This window comes from Manihot esculenta, chromosome 10 (assembly GCF_001659605.2).
Source record: "Manihot esculenta cultivar AM560-2 chromosome 10, M.esculenta_v8, whole genome shotgun sequence".
Lineage (NCBI taxonomy): Eukaryota > Viridiplantae > Streptophyta > Magnoliopsida > Malpighiales > Euphorbiaceae > Manihot > Manihot esculenta.
In genome coordinates, this window is record NC_035170.2 from 29,718,899 (window position 1) to 29,741,697 (window position 22,799).

The window sequence follows — 22,799 nt, forward strand, 5'->3', positions numbered from 1 at the left end:
GAGACTAAATTGCACTTTAATTTATCCTTTAATAAAAAAAATGCTTAAACATTTTTCAATTTTTGAAGTTTTAAAACCCAATTTATACCAATATTGAGGTAATAAAATTTACCTTAGATTTAATTAATTTGAATTTTATAATAAAAATTAATTCTTTAATTAAGAAAAAATTACATATATTTGTAAGTTCTCTGATTTCCCTTATTTTTGTTTCTCCTTCAGCTTCATATGGATTTGTCATTGGCTTGAGATATTGGAGCAAATTTGAAGTTGGATTATTTTTTAAGAAATTAAAGCAATATGGAAAACAAATGTTTTTTTCCAGGGCCTGCGGTATTCGGTTAAATCCAAAAAATTAATCAAATTGAATTAATTTAAAATTTTAATTTGATTTTTTATTTATTTCGATTCGGTTTAATTTTTAATTTTAAAAATTTTAATTATTTCAGTTAGTTTTGATTTTAATTAAAAAAAATCAAAAAAATTAAACTGAATCGATTATGTGATAATAACATATTATTTTCAATAATATAGAGAGATTAGATCATATTAAAGTTAAAATATTTCAATTAAATTTTAAAATATTAAAAATAAAGTATAAAAAATAAAAAAATTATTAAAAATTCAAACTGATCAAATTGAACCGAATCAGACTAGTTTGGTTCTATTTGATTTTTAATCAAAATTGATTCGATTCGATTTTTATAAATATTAAAATTTTAATTTTTGATTTATTTAATTCGGTTCGATTTTAAACCGAATCGACTGAATGCTTACCTTGTTTCCACCTAACACTCATGGTAAGCCTTCTTCACTAATCTTTTGATTTATTTCAAGAAAAATTTTCACTTCTATGAATGTGCTCATGTTATCATACACTAAAAAATATATTTTTTTTTAATAAATACATCATATATTACAAAATCATGCTATTTTTTCTATATAAATTCATTTCTTTTGAAATTATTTATTTTTTAATTAAAAGAATTAAATTCTATTATTAGAAATCCAGATCAAATTATATTAGATTGTTTCCATTTAAATAAAATAATGATGCTCATAATCTCAATCCTAATTCACAAATCATCACCAAAGTAAAATAGGAAAGTATGAGAAGAATTTTAACTTTATTCTATTATACTCCTCTGAAAATAAGGATTGAAAGTATGTTTGGCTCCATTTAATGAGCTTGTCCAAGGTTATTTTTTTAAAAACTTTTTAATAAGAAAATAATTGAAACTAAATTTAATTAGTAAATTAACTAAAATAAATATTTTTTTGATATATTTTCCAAATCACAAGCAAAATAATTACAATCTAAAATCTAAACTCAAAGGATATGTTCAAAGCTTCTGAGAATACTTAACCACTATAAAATATTATCGAACAAAATATAAGCACCAAATGATAGTACATTATTGACTATAGATTATAAGGAAACTTATTTTTTAGTAGCATGTCAAGTCTCAAATGTCTATTTTATTGTAGCTAGTATTATTATAATTGTCTAGACAGAAAGATAGAGCTCTTAAAGAGTATCCAGAAACACTAATCTCTTAATCATAATGACAACGGAGGGTTATGAATAGGTGGACTATGTCCAGATGGAGGAACATATCCCTTGGGCAACATTTCCTAATGATTAAGTGGTGGAGGATTATGAATAGGCGGAGATTGTCCAGATGGAGGAACAAAACCCTTAGAAAGCATTCTAAAACTCTCATCTCTTAATGCTGGTGGCGGAGGATTATGAATAGGTGGATTTCCTCCAGATGGAGGAACATTGCCCTTAGGTAACATCCCAAAATGACCAAGTGGTGGAGGATTATGAATCGGTGGAGATTGTCCAGATTGTCCAGATGGAGGAACAAAACCCTTAGAAAGCATTCTAAAACTCTCATCTCTTAATGCTGGTGGCGGAGGATTATGAATAGGTGGATTTCCTCCAGATGGAGGAACATTGCCCTTAGGTAACATCCCAAAATGACCAAATAGTGGAGGATTATGAATCGGTGGAGATTGTCCAGATGGAGGAACAAAGCCCTTAGAAAGCATTCTAAAACTCTCATCTCTTAATGCTGGTGGCGGAGGATTATGAATAGGTGGATTTCCTCCAGATGGAGGAACATTGCCCTTAGGTAACATCCCAAAATGACCAAGTGGTGGAGGATTATGAATCGGTGGAGATTGTCCAGATGGAGGAACAAAGCCCTTAGAAAGCATTCTGAAACTCTCATCTCTTAATGCTGGCGGCGGAGGATTATGAATAGGTGGATTTCCTCCAGATGGAGGAACATTGCCCTTAGGTAACATCCTAAAATGACCAAGTGGTGGAGGATTATGAATCGGTGGAGATTGTCCAGATGGAGGAACAAAGCCCTTAGAAAGCATTCTGAAACTCTCATCTCTTAATGCTGGTGGCGGAGGATTATGAATAGGTGGATTTCCTCCAGATGGAGGAATATTGCCCTTAGGTAACATCCTAAAATGACCAAGTGGTGGAGGATTATGAATCGGTGGAGATTGTCCCGATGGAGGAACAAAGCTTTTGGAAAGCATTCTAAAACTCTCATCTCTTAGCGAAGGATTATGAATAGGTGGACTTTGTCCAGATGGAGGAACATTGCCCTTATCAAACTTTTCAAAATGACTAAGTGGTGGAGGATTATGAATTGGTGGAGATTGCCCGGATGGAGGAACAAAACCCTTAGAAAACATTTTAAAACTCCCATCTCTTGAATAAGCCCCCTCATCCAATTTGGCATCAACGAGACAAAGAGCAAAAACGACTATGCAAAATGGAATTATGCTAATTGTTGTCATTGTTTTAATTTGTTTAAGAAATTGTTACATTGCATGGTTTAAATATAGGTGCACCATCCTCCAAAGCATAGAAAATAAATCTTTCAATTTCTATTGGTATAATTAATTTATTTAAAAAATATAGAATTATTATTATTTTTTATATCTGTTGTTGAATGATTGGATTTTAATTTCTATTTATGATTTTTAATTTCTATTTATGATACAATTGACATTAATATAAAAGCACTCAATAATAGGAAAATATAGTAATATGGATTTTTTTTTATTCATTCTTGTGGTTGAATTAGGAAAGTAAAAATAAATATTTTTTTGCAAAACATATATTTACATACTTATATTTTAATATTTTTATCTATCAGACGATTCAATTTTAATCATAATTTAATAAATATTTAAATTTTAAAAAAATTAATTTTAAACACCTAAATTTTAAAAATATATATATTTTAAATATATAAATTTTAAAAAAATATACTTTTATACATAATTTTAAAAATATACTTATAAATTTTTAAATATACTTTTAAATATATGCACTCCAAGGCTTAGCCTGGTGGAAAGTGCATCCTATAGCCTTAAAAGGTCTAAGGCTAAGGTTCGACTCCCCCAACCCCTATTTCAAAAAAAAAAAAAATATAATTTTAAAAATACAAATTTAAAAAATTATTTTTAAACAAAACTTTAAAATCATGAATTTAATAGAATTGTGTTTAAAAATAGTATTTTTTTTAAAAAAAAATTTATGATTCTACTTTATATTAATTTCATTTCCAATTAAGTCATGATTTTTATATCTCTTCAAAATATACCCTATAGTTATTTCTGTCGGCAGTGGTTAATAAAATTGCCACATTACTAAATATATTTTAAAAAAATTATTATTTAATTTTTATTATATAAAAAAATTTATTAATTAATTTCTATTTTCAAAAATATATTAAAATTATTTTAATATTTTAAAAAATTATTAATTAGTCATTCATTAAATTTAACCATTAAATATTATAAAAAAATGTAAAATACTTATTATATTAGACTAATTAGTAAATTTTTTAAAAATTTAAGAAATTAATTAATAAATTTTTAAAATTTTATAAATTAAATAATAAAATCGCTAAAATTAAGGGAAAAATTAATCAATAAATTTTTTAAAACTTTATATTTTAATATATTTTATAAAATTAAAAAATTCATTAAAATTTTTTTCTATATATTTTAACTTTATCAATCTGCCATTGGTATAGTTAGTAATAATTTAAAAATTCAGATCTTCCGTTGACAAATTTTAAATTTTAGGACGGATTTGTAAATTTTTGTACAGTTTGGAAATTTTTTGTACAGTATAGAAATTTTTTTTGGAAATTTTTTCAACGATAAATATGGCTTTAATAAATTAGAAAAAAAATTATTTAATAATTAATTTTATATTATTAGTATATTTTTAATATATATATCTTGTTTTGGTATTTTTATTGGAATTATATGCTAGGTATTAAAATTTAAAGTTAAATCATAAAAAGACTATTTTAAAAAAAAAAAAATTACAGTTCCACTTTATTTTAATTTTATTGTCAATTAAATCATAATTTTTATATCTTTTCAAAATATTCTATAATTATCCATGCAGTTAGAGATTAATAAAATTATTATGTTATTAAATATATTTTATTATATTAATTATAATTTAAGTAAAATTAATAATAATTTAAAATTTTATATGATAATTTTTAAAATTTAGGATGGAATTGTGAATTTTTATAAGGTTTTGAATTTTTTTAATTAATTATAAAATTAAATTTTTATAAGAGTTTTTTTATTGAAAATATAGTTTCATAACTTTAGGCAGTTAAGTTGTCATTATTAATTGTATTTAATTATTAATTTTATATTTTTATTTTATCAATAATTTAGAAATAATAATTTATTTTATCACTATTGACATTGCTTTTCGAGTGCTAAGATGAGTAAATTTAATTAGTTATGAAATATTTAAAATTATATTTAATATAATTTATTTTTAAAAATATCAAAATAATTAAAATTTAATTTTTTTAAGATACTTATTCTGTCTTCCTTACTCTTAACCATAAGTACTTTTTAAACTGTTAATTTTTAAAAAACATTGTTATAAGGAGGGGATGAATATTGGATTTAAATTGAAAAAATTAATTAAATTAAATTAATTTAAAATTTTAATTTAATTTTTTTATTTATTTTAGTTCGATTTAATTTTTAATTTTAAAAATTTTAGTTATTTCAGTTCGGTTCGATTTTAATAAAAAAAATTAAAAAAATCGAATCGAACTGATTAGTGATAATAATATATTATTTTCAATAATATAGAGATGTTAGATATATTAAGGTTAAAATATTTTAATTAAATTTTAAAATGCTAAAAATAAAATATAAAAAATAAAAAATTTATTAAAAATTGAGACCGATCAAACTAAACTGAATCGAATTGAATAAGATTTATTTGGTTCGATTTGATTTTTGATTAAAATCGAATCGGTTTGATTTTTATAAATATCAAAATTTCAAATTTCAGTTTATTTGATTCAATTTTATTTTGAATCGAACCGAGCGAATATGTGGACTCTAATTATAAGACATGTTGATTTGGGATAATATAAATTATTATTTTTAAGTAATTAATAAAAATAAAAAATATTATAATAATAACACAAGTTAATTTTTTTTAATGTAATTAATTATAAAAATTTAATTTTTATAATATGAAAAACATTTTATAAGCATAAATGTAAGAAATAATAATTAAACGATTTTAATAAACAAATTATAATTTATAGACAATTTAAAAAAGGAAATGGGTTATCAAAATAATTGTAAGAAATTTCCATGATTAGATATAAAAATTTAATTTTTTCATCAAAACATTGATAATAGCATAGTTGTTATCTCCATATTAGACTCACCACTAGAAATTAAATCAATGAATCAAATCCCAATTTCATAATTGTGATTTAGCAAGAGTTTTCTATTAAATATAATCTATAACAATATTGCATAATAAAAATCCCATCAGTTCCTCATTAACCCTATGGCACCTTGTAAAATTTCACCCCTAACAAAACCCATCTCCACTAATCACTTCATCTAGTAGAGTTTTGCAGTTAAAAAACTTAAAGAATCTGTATCTTCTTGCTTCTTTCTTGATCGAGCTCAGAATTCCTGCTATGAGCATCAAGACTCCTATGATTTTGATGGATGGCATCTTCTTTATAAACTTCATACGACTATTGTGAAGGTATTTTTTACTTTTTTTTTTTTATAAGAATTAAAGTAGTGGAGATTTGAATCTGATTCTATCAGACCTTCTGCCACTCAATTAAAGTATGCTAAATAATTACAACATTTTTTTATAAAGGACCGACTGATTAGATTCCGTTGAGAGTTTTAATCAATTTCGTTTGATTAAAGACGATGTAAGAGAAACAATAGGTTAGAAAGCGAAAAATCTTATTAAAAATTTTTTATAAATTGAAAAGTGAATCTCAGATAGTTAAAGAAAGACTATTTATAATAAAAAAAAAATTCTAATATGTAAAAAAATAATTAAAATATAAAATTTACTTTCTAAATAGTAAAATTTTTATCTTGAATTTTATAATAGGCCTGCAATGTTCGTCACACTTTTAAAAGTCGTGCGTCTTAAAATTTCATTTTTAAAAGTTATCGGAAATCTCTATCGGACGTAGATAATACAAATTAGATTCGGTTCAAATTTACAATAAAATCTAAAATTAATTTCTATTAAATTTACTTTTTAAGTTATATTTTCACTAGAAAAATCTGAGACTTTTTATTTTTTTTTTTAGTTTTAAATCCAATGTTCAACCAATATTAGAGAAATAGTTTATTTTTTATTTATTTAATTGGAATTGGAATTTTAGGATAAAAATTTTATTATGTTTTTTTCCCTTGATTTTTGTTTTTCTTGCAGCTTCATTTGGAATTGTCTATGTCTTTATTGGCTAGAGATTTTGGAGCAAATTTGAAGTTGGATTAATCTTTAAGAAATAAATCAATATGGGAAAGCAAGGACCTTGTTACCACTGTGGCACTCATAGTAAGCCTTCTTCACTATCCTGAATGATTTTATAAAAAAAAAAAGTTATAAAATAATATAAGTAAATAACACTTACCCTTCGAACTTTAGGTATAAGTATTTTACCAATTTAAATTAATCAGAATATATAAATTTTAGTTTTAAGATTTATTTCCTTTTTATCTAAAATGCATAGAACCAAATTGGAACAGGCACTCCACTATGGAGAAATGGGCCACCAGAGAAACCAGTGTTATGCAATGCCTGTGGATCAAGGTACAGGATTAGAGGAACTCTTGCAAACTATACACCTAAGCATGCCCAAGGGCAACCACTTGCTAAAAGGCTAAGAACTATCTCCAAATGCAGTTTCAAAACTGAAGAAAACTACTCTTCTTCTGATGATGATGATTCTACACAATCTGCAATATCTTGTTCTCTGAGCTCCTGCAGCTTCATTGGAAATGAAGAGAATGCAGCCGAAAGTCTAGGTAATTACCATTCAAAATGATGTTTTGAGATTAAAAAAATAGGGTTTACAGTGATGTGTGAGTTTAAATGGAAAAGAAGTCGTACCTCCTTTTATCCCTTTCCCTACGTCTAAATGTTTCTCTATAGCGACGCCACCGGTTTCTGTCAATCAGAACCGTATGTATAGATATGTCATTATTTCTCTATATGCCAGATAACCATTTAATTGCTTTTCCGTGCGTATGCGAGCTGTTGTAAAGTGACTGGGTCTGTCCTCCCTACCCTTGTCACGTCATCGAACTAGACTTTCAAAAGATGGGCCTGCACGAGTGCTTGATCCGGCCTACTTCATGTTACTAGACTGGAGCGCTCTGTATGGACTGGTTTGCTTACGATAAAGGCCTGGTGGGTTGGCTGAGTCTTCCCCAGAAGTCTGGTTTTACCTCAGGGCAGAAAACCCAATGGTCATTAGAAAATTTGATATTTTTAGGGCAGAAAACTCAATGGTCATTAGAAAATTTGATATTTTTAGTCTCAAATACTCTCGGTGAATCTGTATAGTTGTTTGTTATTGTTTGCAGGTGGAATCCAGGAAAGCTTCTGGAAATCATGCATACCATCAAGAAAGAGGTCTTTATATGTTCAACGCAGTCTTACACCCATTGAAAGATTCCAGAGAGAGCTTCGCAATATTTTGGTGCATGATCCTTTGATCTCGTCTGAAAATGAAGATGATATTCTCATCTATAATTCAAATCACCTGCGAGTATCCCGCAATGAAATTGGTCTTGGAAGCTTTCTTCTCAAACCCAACACTGCTGCTTCTTCCACAGAAATTGCCCCACCACCAGCTCATGAGACATTCTTCTCTCTTGTGGATGTTAAACCTTCTCTAGTGGATATCAAGGACTCTGGTTGGAAGAGCTCTCTTCTCAATCCCAACACTGCTGCTCCTACTGCTTCTCCCGCAGAAGTTGCACCACCAGTACCTCCTCATGAGACAACCTCCTCTCTTCTGGATGTTAAAATTTCTCTAGTAGATATCAAGGATTCTGGTTTGAATGATTCTCAAATTAGATCCTCATCATCCATGTAAGTAGCAGGCTTTGTTCTTCTTTCTGTTTTATTTCTTTTACTTTATCCATCATTTGGTAGATTCATTCTATAAAAAAAAAAGAATGCAAATGAAATCTTATAAAAAATTTATTTCTTTTGAAATGAAAAATAATTAAATTTCTCATTTTTAAAAAAATTATAGCAAAAACTTTTAATTTCAAATAAAAATAATTGAAAATTTTTATACTTTTATATTTAAATCAATATTTTTAAAAATTAATTATAATTAAAATATATTTAAAAATTGAGTTTTATCATACAAAAATTAAAAATTTTAACTATAATTATAAAATTTTAAACTTTTATATCAAATAAATCAGCTAAATAAACGTTGGAAGAGAAAAAGTCGGGAGATAAAATTGATACGACGCCGACTTTACCCCTCTCTTCATTCTCCATAGACCATTAGCCCTTTTGCTCCCACCGCCGCCAACGCTACTTCCTCCTACGTCGCCCGCAACGCCGCCACGGCCGCGGCTACTGCTTGGGTACGTTGCGTATTTCAGTCAGTGATTATCTTCTTCAACTAATGTTCCTCATTTTTCTGTTGTCAATGATCAAAATTCATGAATTTACTGGATTTTCTTTTGAATGGTTAAGTGTTGATCAATTGCTTTGTTTGTGAAGCAGCAATGGTGGATCCATGGTGGCCTCTGTTAGGTGCAGCAATACCAGCCTTAATTGCAGGGCAAGCTTTGAGGATGAACAAGAAGAGGGCTGAAGAGCAAAGGTTAAGGAGTGCTGGAGGCCGTGAAAAAAGCGCTGATGAAAATTTTGTTTGTGAAAGGGTATGCACTTCAAAACGGATGTTAAAAAAGGTTGGTGCTTTATCTAAAGACCCAACTGTTGATTCTTGTGTCACTGTTTGTGGTGTTTCTGAGCTTGATGCTTGTGCTGATGCTTGTGCAAGAACTGTTTGTGTTAATCAACATCAAGTACCCAATTGGAATGATGTCTGTTTAAGGAGGTGCCAAAATGAGTGCCTTAGGCTGTCTAATTCCTCTGTTACTCCTTGAAGAATTTCATGTAATTGTAATTTATTTGACATCTTATTTGCAATAAATTTGTGTTTTTCTATTTCTTTGGTAAGTTGATGATCAACACTGACTATGTTAGTCCATTTCAATTTGACCATTTTCTGCTTGAAATAGAAATTCGTTTGATTCTATTATACATATTGATGATTGAGTGGATCAGCTCAGAGTTTCTTATGTTTCTTTTGTTGTTTAAACTGTAGATTTCTTCACATTCTAGCTATCTTTATGAACTCTTATCATGCTCAAATTGATTCTTTTAGGTTCTCATGCCTCTGAATATTGAATAGTTTTTGAGTGTATACTTAGCACTGAGGTTGGAAATTTGTCCAAGTAAATACCTTCTTAGATGTTTTTGCAATGCATTTACAGAGGAACTTTATTGAGTTTTTTAGGAGTTCTTGTGACCAGAACAAGTTAAATTGTCTCTTTTCAGTAAAAAAATAGAGGGAAATGTGGGACTTGAACTTGGGTATTTACCCTTGTTGAGAGATGCACCCAAAGGTGCTAATTGCCTTTAATTAAGGCATGCGACATCAAGACTAATGATGCCAAGCAGATCCGTAGTATACTCAAAGCTAAGGCAGGCACCAGTCAAAGTTCATTCTGTTATGAAACATGTTTCAAGGTAGGATTAGTTTAGATAGTGGTATTGCAATTATGATATCAAGTTCTCTTTCCGTTTTCTTCTTAAAGCTTTAATCTTCATTAGATTCCATTGGTGATCTTTTCCATAGATACTCAGTGATCTCTCCAGTTTTTAGCTACTGGCAATTTCAACAGTCGTGTTTTTCCTCCCTTTATTGGAGCGTAGAACTTCTGTTATGGGAGTTGAAGTTGCTGGATCTGGATATAAATGATTTTTCTTGTTTATACAATATGTATTTTTATCTCACAGGTAAGCATATTCCTCCTAAGTTCCCAGCCATTTAGGCATGAGCTTATGAAAAATCTGCACACCTTCATCGTTCTTTTGTTTCCAATCCATCTCATCTTTGAGGCAAGCAATTTGCCAGTAATCTACAAGCCTACTAAGCAAGTAGGAAGAACTTATGAAAACACTCCACCTTCATCTCTATCTTCTCTCATTTGCAATCCATCAGTGAAAAGAGTTGATGAAATCTCATTTTGGGGAATCTTCAAACAAGTTTTGCACTTGTAGACTATGATGTGAAAAGTGGGATCTAAAATCCAAGCTCAGTAAGGTAGATGCCAACCTCTTTTCTTGGGTTAGCAAGTTCTAGTGAGCAGTACATGAGCATTGGATTTATCAGATTTCTAAATGAGAATCCTAAGTAAAAGGATTCTTATGATGCTTCTGCTTCTACAAATTTTAAATATTAAATAAAAGTTAAGGAACTCCAAGAATTAGTTAAATAGCAAATTTTTAGCTTTTTAGTAATTTCATGATTTAAGAAAAATAATTTAAAATTGTCAATTTTATTTGTCATTATACTAAGGATATATTATCATTTTCATTGTTCAGAGAAAGTTGATGATGATAATTACTTGAAACTAAAAATCTTTGCATCTAATATTATGTGAGCAATCAACTTACATCACTACTCCACTTCATATAACACAATAAAAAAAGAATTTAATTAAATTAAATTCTTATAAAATTTTTAAAATTTAATTAAATTAAATTTTTATAAAATTTTTGATTTGGATAAAAATCATTTGAAATCTTTTCTTATAAAATGAATCATTTGAAATCTTTTCTTATAAAATGAATTCCGCTAAACGGAGGCTAAATGTATTTTATGTTATAAACTTATTCATTGCTCTAATATTATTCAATGAAAAAAAAAATAGTTTGACTTTTTATTATATTATGACTATTCGTCTGAAAATTTATTCATTAAAATTATTTTATATTTTAATATTTAGAGAAATTAATTAATAAAAAATATTTTTTTTAATTATAAAAAATTTGAGCCATTTTAGTTTGACAAAATATTATGAGAATGTATTTATTTATCTCTAAATATTATTGATAGTAATGATTATAATTTATTTGTTATTTATATTTTTTTTCTATATATTGAATACTATATGGTAAAAAATAACATTCATTAGTTTAAATATTTTTATAGGATTATAAATCAAAAGAATTTTTTTAACTTTTCTGGTGGGAATTAAATATTGTAAATGATTTTCTTTAATTTCTCAACATTTTCAAAAACAGTATATTCTATTTTAAAAATTTTTTATAATAAATTATTTTTCATAAAAAAACCTTAATATTATGCCCGAAAATAATTCTTAATATCACATTTTCATAATGAGGAAAACTATTAGTCTAATTCATGTAAAAGAAATTATTAGGTCAACAAATAATGATTTTCTTAATTTTCTTTATAAAAAGAAAAAGGAAAAATCAGAGACTAATTCAGGACGCTCACGTCCTTGTTGGCGCGTAAAATCCCATTTTCGCTCTTCCCATCGGCAGCGATTTTTGCTTCTCTTACACTCCCTCCTGCTTCTTCCCTCCGACCCACCGCCACCACCACCTGCATCTCAGAATCTATTCCCCTCTATTCCGCCGCTAACATCTCCTTCTTCCTCTCTCTCTCTGCCTCTCTCTGTGACCATGGATTTCGCAGCTCAAAGAAGTAGATCTTATCCCGTTCTCATTATCACTTGCTCATTCTTTTTCTTATCTTCAACAGTAAATCTCTCCAATGCCTCCATCCACATCTATGCCAAAGAACCCTTCAATGAAGTTGGAAATGCTTACCTCCTTTCCGGTGGCAGCGAAGGCATTGTCGCCTCTGATTCTTCCGCACCAAATGGCCGTTCTTATATCAGGTAACTGTCAATTCCTTCTGAATCGTCAGAAAATGTGGGATTTGAAGGAAATGTTGCGGGGCGGATTTTTCTGTTGGAATTCTTTTGATTGGATCTAATGTTGCATTCTATGATGAAAATATTTGTGGGTTTTGGGTTTCGAGAAGCATTGGGTTTTGCTCGAAATTATAACTAACTTGAAGATAGCAACATGAGATCTGAGGTTGACAATCGAATTTTGGTGCCATGAAAGCTGAGGAATCTAAAGCATAAGGTTTTTGAAACTACTCCATTCTAAATATTTTGGCCAAATATTATACTATAATTTTTTTTAAAAAAATGACCCTTAGCTTTCTGATTCTAGTAAAGTTATATAATGGAAGATAAATTTATGTGAGTTCACAAGGCTGCTGCTTGCTATATATTTTTTTCTCAAATTGCTATAATTTAATTCCCTATTAGCTGCAAAATCAACAGTGTAAAATATGAAAATAAAGCCTAAGTAAGCGGCATTAGTAGTGCATGAAAAAATTATTGAGTTTAGCTCTCTTAAAAATGTAAATTTTAAGCAGTGAGTAGGATGTGCTGGCACAGAAAGAGAGAGAGAGAGAGAGAGATTGATATTACTGATTCTCAGATTGTTGTGTGTATTCATCCCTGGATTTAATAGTGTTTCTGATCCTGGTAATATATAATATGTATTAAAGATCATACCATTTCGTCCATTTTTGTTCTTGTACTCCTGCTTGTTGAATTTTACATTTCTGACTTTCTGATGAAAGTTCACTATCGTATAAATGCAATTGAAACAGGTTTAGGGATATCACGTTTTGGAGGACCAAGGCTGCTGCCGATGAGCATTCAGAAATGGAACATAGTACGGGATTGGTACAGGTTGTGATTTTTGAGACAGCTGACCGGAATAACATTGGTGGTTCTGCTTATGGTGGACAAAGATCAATTTGTTGCACCCCTGATCTTGCTAAGCTGGAAGGTTGCAACCAAGGTGAAATCATTAGGATACCTTCAGCGACAGACACAAAATGGCCTATTGTTTTGAATGTACAATTCAGTGGTAACTACTTATCTACAAATATACGAGATGAGTATGTTAATATCACGAGAACTGGAATGTATAACTTATTCTTCATCACATGTGATCCAAAACTGAAGGAACTAATAATGAGTGGTAAGACAGTTTGGAAGAATCCTGGTGGTTATTTGCCTGGTAGGATGGCCCCTTTAATGAAATTTTATGTGCTCATGTCTCTTGCATATCTTCTGCTTAGTGTTATTTGGTTCACCCAGTACATGAGGTTTTGGAAGGACATATTGCAACTTCAGCATTGCGTCACAGCTGTTATTGCCCTGGGATTGTTTGAGATGATTCTTTGGTATTCAGAGTATGCAAATTTTAACAGCACAGGAACAAGGCCAGTTGCAATTACAACTTGGGTTGTGACAGTTGGAGCCGTAAGGAAAACTTTTTCTCGTCTTCTTATACTCTCAATTTCAATGGGTTATGGTGTTGTGCGGCCTACACTTGGTGGTCTTACCTCAAAGGTTCTTCTACTTGGATCTACGTATTTTTTGGCATCTGAGTTGCTTGATATTACCGAGTATGTGGGGAGTATTAATGACATATCAGGAAGAGCAAGATTGTTTCTAGTCCTTCCTAACGCTTTCCTGGATGCATTTTTGATACTGTGGATATTTACATCTCTTTCTAGGACATTGGAGCAGCTACAGGTATTAAGTTGTAGTGACCATCTATTTCTGTTTATAATCTTAATGTTTTGCTATTATTAGTGCTTCTTATTTTTCCTACTTTCTTACTTTTGGATGCCAAAATTATACTTGTGCAGGCAAAAAGAAGTTCTGTCAAGTTGGATATATATAGGAAGTTCTCAAATGCATTAGCTGTGGCAGTTATAGCTTCTGTTGCTTGGATAACCTATGAGGTATGATGTGGGAAAGAGCACATTGGCTTCTGTTCAAATTTATTACATTTACTTGTATTCTTTGTTTACTATTTGGGAATCATAAATGATGGAAAAATCCAAACAGATCCGCATGGGTTGTCTTGCAACATGGATGTAAAGTATATTTCTATTTTACCAGTCAAAAGATAATCTTTATCTTTTCTTTTCTAGATTTCTAGTAACGTGCTTGTATTGGAATTGAAAACTTCAAGCATAATAGTTTTGTCTGGAAATAAATTGAAGTATGCAATACATGACTTTCCTCTTGAATGTTGATAAAAAGAACCCCTCATACCTATTATTTGCTGATTGAGCATAACTTAGGACCACTTACAATTGTTAAAGCATCAATGAGCTTTTACCCTTAGTTAGATATTGAGACATTGATAGCATTCATGCTGAATATCTTATTTCTACTGAAGTTGGAAGAAGATTCTCAAAGATAGTTGATAACAAAATGCAACCTTGTTGTTTCTTTTGTTTTTCCTTGTAAACAAAATGCATATAATTTGATCTTCAATTATTATGCCTGTGACTATGGTTTGTTTAATTTGTTCTGAATCTGATTTGCTTTGTTTTAGGTTTATTTCAAAGCAACAGATCCATTTAATGAGCGGTGGCAAACTGCTTGGATCATTACTGCATTTTGGGACATTCTTGCATTTGCCTTGCTTTGTGTCATTTGCTATCTCTGGGCTCCATCACAAAGCTCTCAACGGTATAGTATAAGCTGGAAGTTCTTCAATTTAATGTTGTTCATTAGAAAATGAATATGTATTAGCATTTTTTTTCTGCTGATGAGAATTCTATTTAGGAAAGAAAATATAATATTGAGTGTGGACATAAACTGAACTATGAATGAGTTAGCTAAGAGGAAGGAGGTCTATTACTATGGAGAAGGTGGTTGAAATTCTTTTGATATAAGTGATTTGTAGTATGTGCTGCAAACTTTTCATAAAAAATATACTTTGATAATATTTAAAAAGGAAATAATCTTCATTAATCATAATAGCTAATCTCATTTGAGCAGGGGTTGGGTTCTAATTTTTATTCTTTCCCTCATCTCTGAGAGGAGATGGCCAATTTTCACCTAAACCATATCACAACATTATGTCCGTTTGCCACCTGTTTATGCTGATGTCGTCTGCCAAATTCCACAGGTATGCCTACTCAGAAGAAGTAGGAGAGGAATCTGATGATGAAGAAGCTCATTATCTAACTAGGCAAAAAACAGATGGTGACATAAATTTAGTTGAGAAGAAACAAAAGAATGTTGGGACCACAGATGGCTTTGATCAAGAGAATGGAACAGAAGAGGATAAAAGAGAATGATTATCTGAAGCATATTTTTTCAGTAATCTCATTCAGCAGTACTAAACAACTCCTGTCAATTTGAGCTCAAAAAGGTGATTACCTGTTATTCTAGATATACTTCTACTAGGCCTGCAGATGTTTAAAATTTTGACATAATGCGATTCTACTAAATCTCCGGGTGAAAAAAAAAACTGCCAGGTTTCTTTCTTGTATTTCTTCACAGCATTAGTTTTGTGATTACTGTGTAAGTATATCAATGATCAAAATGTGAGTTGGGAAATGGATACTTTAAAACTTCTAGAGTAGCACATGAAAAATTGTCGAAAGGAAGAGTTGATCAATTTTAATGCCCCATCTATGGCTTGTATCATAGTTAATAATACTTTTTTTTTCTTTAAAAAAAAAAAATCTTTTGTTTGTTCTATTAATGGGTTTTTTCTTATTTGCAACATAATTGAGCAGCTAGTAGTTTAGTACTGTTTGTTATTTTGGCAGTGAGCGGGCTTTTTGCAAAATTAGGGGCGGGAAAAGTTTTATTTGTGGATTTGGGGTTGGCAAATTTTTATTTGCCAATTTGGGATTCGCTTGCCTCTTTTGGCGCCTCTTTGAAATGCGCCAGGCCTTGGCGCTTCTCAAAGAAGCGCCAGATGAAGTCTTGGCGCCTATCAAAGAGGCGCCAAGCATGGCCTGACGCTTCGCAGACAAGATGGCGCCTCTTAAAGAGGCGCCAGCCTCACCCTGGCGCATCGGGAAGCCTGGTGCCTCGGGAAAACCCAACCATCCTGGTGCCTCTTAAAGAGGCGCCAACCATCCTGGCGCCTCTTAAAGAGGCGCCAACCCATCCTAGCGCCTCTTTAAGAGGCGCCACCTTCACCCTATAAATGCTGCGCTCGTTTTCATCTCTGCTCGATTTCATCTCTGCTCGATTTCATCTCTGCCACGCTCGTTTTCATATCCTGCTTTTACTTATTTCTTTCCTGTTGATTTATTTTTTAACTTCTTTATCCTCTTCCTCTTTCTGTTTTAATTTATTTATGGCTGATATTTATATTGTTCCAAAAGTTTTACGAGGTAAATTTGCTAAAAATAGAGTAAAAAAATGTGGAAAAAATATATAAATTAAGAATAGATTTTCGGAGCAATTTTTTTTAACATATTTTATGTCTTAATTATTATTTGCAAGAAATAATTTGTTTTGGCTATAACATACGGAATAAAAAAATGGTTGATGTTTTGATTGAAATTGTTCCGTTGTATTATTTTAAGATTTTAAGTTTTATTTGCTCAAAACCCGAAATAGAAAATTATTCTGATATAGTAAATTATTATTTTTAGATTTATGAAAAATTGGATTATGTACCTTAGATGCGTCTCCAATCCAGTCTTCCTATTTTGCAAAAGGAATTCTGTAAAAGAGAGAATAGAAGATTAAGAGGTACGTATTTAGTTAAGCTTAATATTTAATTTTGATGTATATTTTAATCAATATATTTATTGACTTATTAATTTCAGGAGGAGGTGAACATATCAGTTATCAAGCGAATATGTATGATTATTTGGAACAAAGAAGGGGAAGAACATTTAAATCCGCAAAACGTTCAAGTGAAGGGCGCAAATTCGAAAAATATAAAAATAAATAGATACATTAAAATCTATGTAATTAGTTAATATTTTAAAATCTATGTAATTAGTTAATATTTTAAAATTGTAATATCGTTTTTTTTATAAATGTCTATTTTGTTGTGTTACATATATTTAATATTAACATTTTTATTGTTAATTTATTAGTAAAAATTTTATTTAATAATTATTTAAAAATTGGGTTTAGATTAAAATGTATAAAATATATTATGTAGGTAATTGATCTTAAATTATAAGATTTAAAATAAAAAATATAGTTAATTTAATTGTAATTAATTATAAATGCATAAAAAATTTAAAGTATATTAAAAATTACCATTTAATTTACATATTTAAAATATTAAATTTTTAATAAAACAACGGCATTATATTTGTTATTTTGATAAATGTGAAAGAAAAAAAAAAGTTTGAGTATTCTATTCATTTTATAAGTTATTTTGAAATTTGTATTTGAAATATTATAATTAAAAAAAATACAACATTAATAAATTAAAAAAATATATATATTTTAAAAATAAAAAGCAAAAATAAAATATGACATAGAGGACCTAGCGCCACTTATAATGGCGCCAGGGTCTCTTCATGGCAGAGAATCTCTGCCATGAAGAGGCGCCACTTATAATGGCGTCAGGGTCTCTTCACGGCAGAGAATCTCTGCCATGAAGAGAAGCTTGGCGCCACTTTAAGTGGCGCCAAAGACAGGTGTACCAGTCATGGGGTGCGCGACGCCTCGGGACTGGTAGAAGACCTGAACCTGGCGCCTCTTTGAATGGCGCCAGGATGGTTAAGTCCCGAGGCGTCTTCCAGACGCGCCCCGGGACTGGTGGAAGACTTGAATCTGGCGCCTCTTTGAATGGCGCCAGGATGGTTAAGTCCCGAGGCGTCTTCCAGACGCACCCCGGGACTGGTGGAAGACCTGAACCTGGCGCCTCTTTGAATGGCGCCAGGATGGTTAAGTCTCGAGGCGTCTTCCAGTCTGGAAGATGCCTCGGTATTGCTGGAAGACTGCATTCTGGCGCCACTTTAAGTGGCGCTAGGATGCAGTCTTCGATAAGCCTGGCGCCATTTAAAGCGGCGCCATGTTTCTATTTATAAATACCCTGCCCCGCCCTTACTCACCTCAGTTTTCAACTCTTACTCACCTCAGTTTTCAACTCTTACTCTCCTCCACTCTACTTAACTTGAATTACAATTTCCATTTCTAATCTCAATACACCCTCCTTTCAATTTGAAAGAATATGTGAAGGTTAGTTAGATTATTTAATATATTTATTTAACAATTTATGTGGTGTAATATAATTCTTATTATTTGATAATTTTTAAGATATAATGTATTTATTTTAACGATATTATATTTTTGGTGCTAAACATAAAATTAAAATTTATATTGCAGTTTGATAGACAATATTCAAACTAAGGCTATTAGATCGCATTGATTACAACAAACAGGTATGCGTAATTATATTGCACTTAAATTTTAACGTTAATTAAATATTTATTCTATATTTATTATGTTTGAAATGTGGATTAGATTTCACAAAAATTAGTTGTCCGACTTATGGCATTGTACAATGGGATGATCATGTTATTAGAACCGAATTAGGTTACGACTATGTTGGTGGTTAGCACAATTTCTTCCGTATGAAACGAAGGTTGACTTATGAGGATCTTCTTTTGAAAATAGTTCGCTGTATAAATTTGTCAGACCATAATCAATGTATATGCAAGATTAAATATAGAAAACCAATTATTAGTGATAACAATTACAAATTTGAACTAGTTCAGCTGCTCAATGATGACGATGTAGAGTTGATGTTAGATTACGTATGTATACTAGGATCTGAAAGCATAATTTTTTATGTCGATGATGTTAGAGATATTCACATAAATCAGAAAGATGATTGTGCTGGTCCCTCTTATACTGATGATTTAGAGAATTCACCCTGTATTTTGCGTCCGAATATTGAAGAGCAAGATGAAATTATAGAATGTGCAACTAATCCTTTTTGCACTGAAGACTTTAACCTGAATAGTGTTGATAATATTGTCAATGAAGTTGTTGATGAAGATGATGAATATGTTGATTCAGAGAGGTTATCTGATTCTGACATTAACGAGTATGAAAGTGGTTGGATTGAGGACGACGAATTATTATCAGCTGATGATAATGTTGTTTCTCAGTATACTAATCCTATTTTGCCACTTGTGCATCCACCCCTATTTTCAAAAATAGATTTTGAATTGATGCGTGTAGACCCTTATGCAAAGCCACCGACTGAAATGTTTTGGAATCCGAATAAAGAGTTTTTTGTTAGGATAATTTTTCCGAACAGAGATGCTGTCATAGCTGCAGCAAAGGAGTATCATTTGCGTAGACATCATAAGTTTTGTTTTGATGAGACCAAGACAAAAACATATAGTATTAAATGCAAATATAAAAAATATAACTGTAAATGACATCTGCGTGCATCAATGAAGGAGAGATCTGAGGTTTGGCGAATTGTATCGTATGATGGGCCGCATACATATTCTAATCCAATGGTTAAAAAAGACCATCCTCAATTGGATAATAAATTTATATGTCAATTTATCTTGCCTATGATAGAAGAACAGTCACACATTAAAATAAAAACACTTCAGGCAGAAGTTAGAGATAAAATTGGATATGAACCAACATATTCAAAGACATAGAAGGCAAAACAATTTGCAATTAGGAAAATTTTTAGTGGATGTGATGAATCGTATGGAAGGCTCCATAAGTACATGAATGCAGTGTGCCACTTCAATCCTGGTTCAATCTTCGTAATTGAAGATGATCCCCATTACATAAACGATCGTTTGGATCGTACTTCTCGTGTATTTGATCGCATGTTTTGGGCTTATCGTCAATCTATTGAAGGATTCAAGCATTGTCGACCAGTAATTTTTGTTGAAAGTACGTTCCTATACGGTAAATATAGTGGGTGTATATTGTGTGCAACACGGCTTGATGAAAATAATCAGATATTTCCATTGGCTTTTGCAATTGTCGATGTAATACCCGGCTAGATTCCGGTATCGGAATCCCTACTTTCCGGCGGAATCTCCGTTGGAATCTGGAATTCTGAAGATGCCAGAGTCTTCTAGAGGGGTAAAATATGTTTCTAAAATGTTTTCACATGATTTTATTGTTTTAAATGGAAAAGAAATTGAGTTTGAAAAGAATAGGCCACGGAGGAAGGACCCAGGTTCGGCCGCCGAACCTCAAGTTCGGCCGCCGAACATGGAGGTGTTTCGGGAGTGCTTTAGGCTTCCAAAGGCTTTGAGGGAAGAAACCAGGTTCGGCTGCCGAACCCCAAGTTCGGCCGCCGAACGTGGTGAAGTTTAGGAGGCAATTTTGGCCACCGAAGGAGGTTTGGCCGGCTACTTATAAAAGGCCCTCAGACCGAAAATGGGTGAGTTTTCTCCCCATTCTCGAGCTCAGGTGAGTTCTTGCCTCCTTTGGTTCATTTCATGACTTTTCTTCAATCTCCCAAGGTTTTTATAAGTTTTATGGTTGTTTTGTAGAGTTTTAAAGCTTGAATCAAGTTTTGGGAACTTGGAGACCCAAGGAGCTAGTTTCCTCCCATCTCCAAGTTAGGGATCGCGTCAACCCTCGATCTTCAAGAGGTAAGTGTAGATCCTTGCTTCCCTTTGTGTTTAATGAAGTTTTAAGTAAGTTTAAGGAAGTTTTAATGCTTGAGTATGGGTAGATATGCATGTTGAGGTTTATGTGGGTTTATACTCATTGTATGTTTATGTGATGATGTGTTGAAGGTTTAGGCTAGTTTATGCTTGTGGGAGTGTGTATGCATGTTTGGGAGAGAGCATGTGAGGTTTTGGGTTGTTTTGGAAGGTTTGGAGGCTGGTAATGCATGAGAAGGTTGAGTTCTGTCCTTCTGGAAGAACTTAGGTTCGGCCGCCGAAGGTACTTTCGGCCGTCGAACCTACTTGTGGTGGCTTGTTTTGGCTGCCGAACCCTGCCCCCGAAAGTTGGACTTTCGGCTCTAGAGGGGAGTTTCGGCCGCCGAAGGTGCCGCCGAACATGCATGAGTTTCGTCTCTGGAAGGGGTTTCGGCTGCCGAAAGCGCCCCCAAAAGTGCCTGACTTTCGGATTTGGGAGAACCTTCGGCCGCCGAACTTGTCGCCGAACCTGCATGGCTTTCGGCTCTGGAAGGCACATTCAGCCGCCGAAAGTGCCCTGTCCAGCCCTTTCTTGGGTGTTTTCTATGCATGTTTTGGTGCTGTTTTAGGGGGTTTTTGGGGAGTTGTTTATGAGTTGTTTAGAGTGTGTTTGACACCTCATTCGAGTCCACCTGCGTAGGATCGGACCCGAAAGACCGAGGAGGCCAGCAGAGTTAGCTGTTGCAGAGTCAGTCTAGCGTCTGCCAGAGGTGAGTAGAACTAACTCAAATGTTTTAAGCATGTTTCACGCATCATGAATACCATGTATATGTAGTAGATTGCTTGCATTAGAAATCACGAATATGCTGCATTGCATAAATTGTTGTTGATGTGGATGGACCAAGGCGACCCCAATAGCCCTAGCTATGATATGTTAATGAAGTCCTGAGGAGCCCCTTGAGGGCCGGGCATAATGAAGTCCTGAGGAGCCCGAAGGGCCGGGCACTATGATATGTTACAGACAGAGGGAGTTTTGGTGGTCATGTCCAACCGTGATGTGAAATATTTGTGCTGTGACGCATTCCATGAAAACATATGATTTATTACTGTTTCCCTGTTCTGCTTACTGGGCTTTTTAGCTCACCTCTTTCCCCTAACCCCCAGGTTTGCAGGTATGAGGGCGTTCGGAAAGTCGGCAAGGGTAATGTTATGCTTATGTAATAGATTAGTGCTTTAGTGTGGACATGTAATGGAAATTGATATAATGTATTGCAAGATAATGTAATAAAATGTAACGTAAAGTAGAGTTATGTTTATGGATGAGTACTGTGCTTGGCCCTAAGACTTGGTTAGTCCCTTTTTAGTACATGATGTATGTAATGTTTTAATGTTGAGTTGAGTTTGAACCAAACTTGTGGCATGTGATGTTTACCACGCTAGAGTATTTGATGAGGACTCTAGTGGAGGTCTTATGTTTATGGTTTGGATGCATGCACAGGTTAGGTTTTGGTTCATCGGATGTGAGTCCAGCTTGATGTATGTTATGTTGACCCAGCTAGAGCTTTTGTTGAGGGCTCTAGTAGGGGGTTTCTTTATGTTTTCAGTTATGTGGCATACAGGTCAAGCTCAATATATACATCGGATGTTTAAGTTTTTATGTTAATGTTTTGATCATGTATGGGATTTGACCAAGTGACAGGATGCATGTTAGGCTTGCTACGGGTCCCGGCGGCCTTAAGCCGATCTGGATCCTAGCGCCGGTAGCGGTCCGGTTTCCGGGTCGTTACAGTCGAGAAGGAGGATTCAGATAATTGGGATGGTTCATGTCTTGTTTGAGAGCTTATGTCACAGAACGCGAAGATTTATGTGTCATTTCTGATTGTCACATTGGAATTAAGAAATCTATGGAACAAG

General features: G+C 32.0%; 4 protein-coding genes across 14 annotated transcripts; 3 read left to right on the forward strand and 1 right to left on the reverse strand.

Moving 5' to 3' along the window:
• Window positions 1-1,635: 1,635 nt before the first annotated feature.
• LOC110624335 (pollen-specific leucine-rich repeat extensin-like protein 3) lies at window positions 1,636-2,823 on the reverse strand. The gene has a single exon (XM_021769434.2). The coding sequence runs from the start codon at window positions 2,821-2,823 to the stop codon at window positions 1,636-1,638; it is 1,188 nt and encodes a 395-aa protein (XP_021625126.2).
• Window positions 2,824-6,876: 4,053 nt separating this feature from the next.
• LOC122724843 (GATA transcription factor 26-like) lies at window positions 6,877-8,462 on the forward strand. The gene is made up of 4 exons (XM_043960733.1): window positions 6,877-6,916; window positions 7,108-7,386; window positions 7,514-7,543; window positions 7,948-8,462. Exons 1-4 carry the CDS (start codon window positions 6,877-6,879, stop codon window positions 8,460-8,462), a joined length of 864 nt encoding a protein of 287 aa, XP_043816668.1.
• Window positions 8,463-8,808: 346 nt separating this feature from the next.
• Window positions 8,809-9,559, forward strand: LOC110624503 (uncharacterized protein At5g64816). Of its 6 annotated transcripts, none has more exons than XM_021769686.2 (2): window positions 8,809-8,970; window positions 9,113-9,559. In XM_021769686.2, the coding sequence occupies exon 2, from the start codon at window positions 9,115-9,117 to the stop codon at window positions 9,496-9,498; it is 384 nt and encodes a 127-aa protein (XP_021625378.1). In that variant the 5' UTR covers window positions 8,809-8,970; window positions 9,113-9,114; the 3' UTR covers window positions 9,499-9,559. The 6 variants fall into 6 exon arrangements, with proteins under 6 accessions (XP_021625378.1, XP_043816716.1, XP_021625381.1 ...); XM_043960781.1 differs by having other exon boundaries at window positions 8,814-8,991; XM_021769689.2 differs by having other exon boundaries at window positions 8,814-8,987; window positions 9,110-9,559.
• Window positions 9,560-11,791: 2,232 nt separating this feature from the next.
• On the forward strand, window positions 11,792-22,187 carry LOC110623947 (transmembrane protein 87B). Of its 6 annotated transcripts, none has more exons than XR_002489353.2 (7): window positions 11,792-12,327; window positions 13,119-14,055; window positions 14,172-14,267; window positions 14,870-15,006; window positions 15,449-15,694; window positions 18,637-18,692; window positions 22,050-22,132. XR_002489353.2 is itself a non-coding variant. In XM_021768975.2 (5 exons), the coding sequence occupies exons 1-5, from the start codon at window positions 11,801-11,803 to the stop codon at window positions 15,618-15,620; spliced, it is 1,869 nt and encodes a 622-aa protein (XP_021624667.2). In that variant the 5' UTR covers window positions 11,792-11,800; the 3' UTR covers window positions 15,621-16,024. The 6 variants fall into 6 exon arrangements, 1 of the variants encoding a protein (XP_021624667.2); XR_002489351.2 differs by lacking the exons at window positions 18,637-18,692; window positions 22,050-22,132 and adding exons at window positions 16,938-17,037; window positions 17,115-17,251; XR_002489354.2 differs by lacking the exon at window positions 18,637-18,692 and having other exon boundaries at window positions 22,050-22,187.
• Window positions 22,188-22,799: the final 612 nt, after the last annotated feature.

What these genes read in the sequence shown, in the direction of transcription:
- LOC110624503 (XM_021769686.2), top strand. Translation starts at nt 9,115, where the DNA reads ATGGTGGATCCATGGTGGCCTCTGTTAGGTGCAGCAATACCAGCCTTA.
- LOC110623947 (XM_021768975.2), top strand. Translation starts at nt 11,801, where the DNA reads ATGAGGAAAACTATTAGTCTAATTCATGTAAAAGAAATTATTAGGTCA. An exon ending in GGACATTGGAGCAGCTACAG is followed by an intron (nt 14,056 to 14,171) that starts GTATTAAGTTGT and finishes ATACTTGTGCAG; the next exon opens with GCAAAAAGAAGTTCTGTCAA. An exon ending in CCATCACAAAGCTCTCAACG is followed by an intron (nt 15,007 to 15,448) that starts GTATAGTATAAG and finishes CAAATTCCACAG; the next exon opens with GTATGCCTACTCAGAAGAAG.
- LOC122724843 (XM_043960733.1), top strand. Translation starts at nt 6,877, where the DNA reads ATGGGAAAGCAAGGACCTTGTTACCACTGTGGCACTCATA. An exon ending in TTACCACTGTGGCACTCATA is followed by an intron (nt 6,917 to 7,107) that starts GTAAGCCTTCTT and finishes AAATTGGAACAG; the next exon opens with GCACTCCACTATGGAGAAAT. An exon ending in GGTTTCTGTCAATCAGAACC is followed by an intron (nt 7,544 to 7,947) that starts GTATGTATAGAT and finishes TATTGTTTGCAG; the next exon opens with GTGGAATCCAGGAAAGCTTC.
- LOC110624335 (XM_021769434.2), bottom strand. Translation starts at nt 2,823, where the DNA reads ATGACAACAATTAGCATAATTCCATTTTGCATAGTCGTTTTTGCTCTT.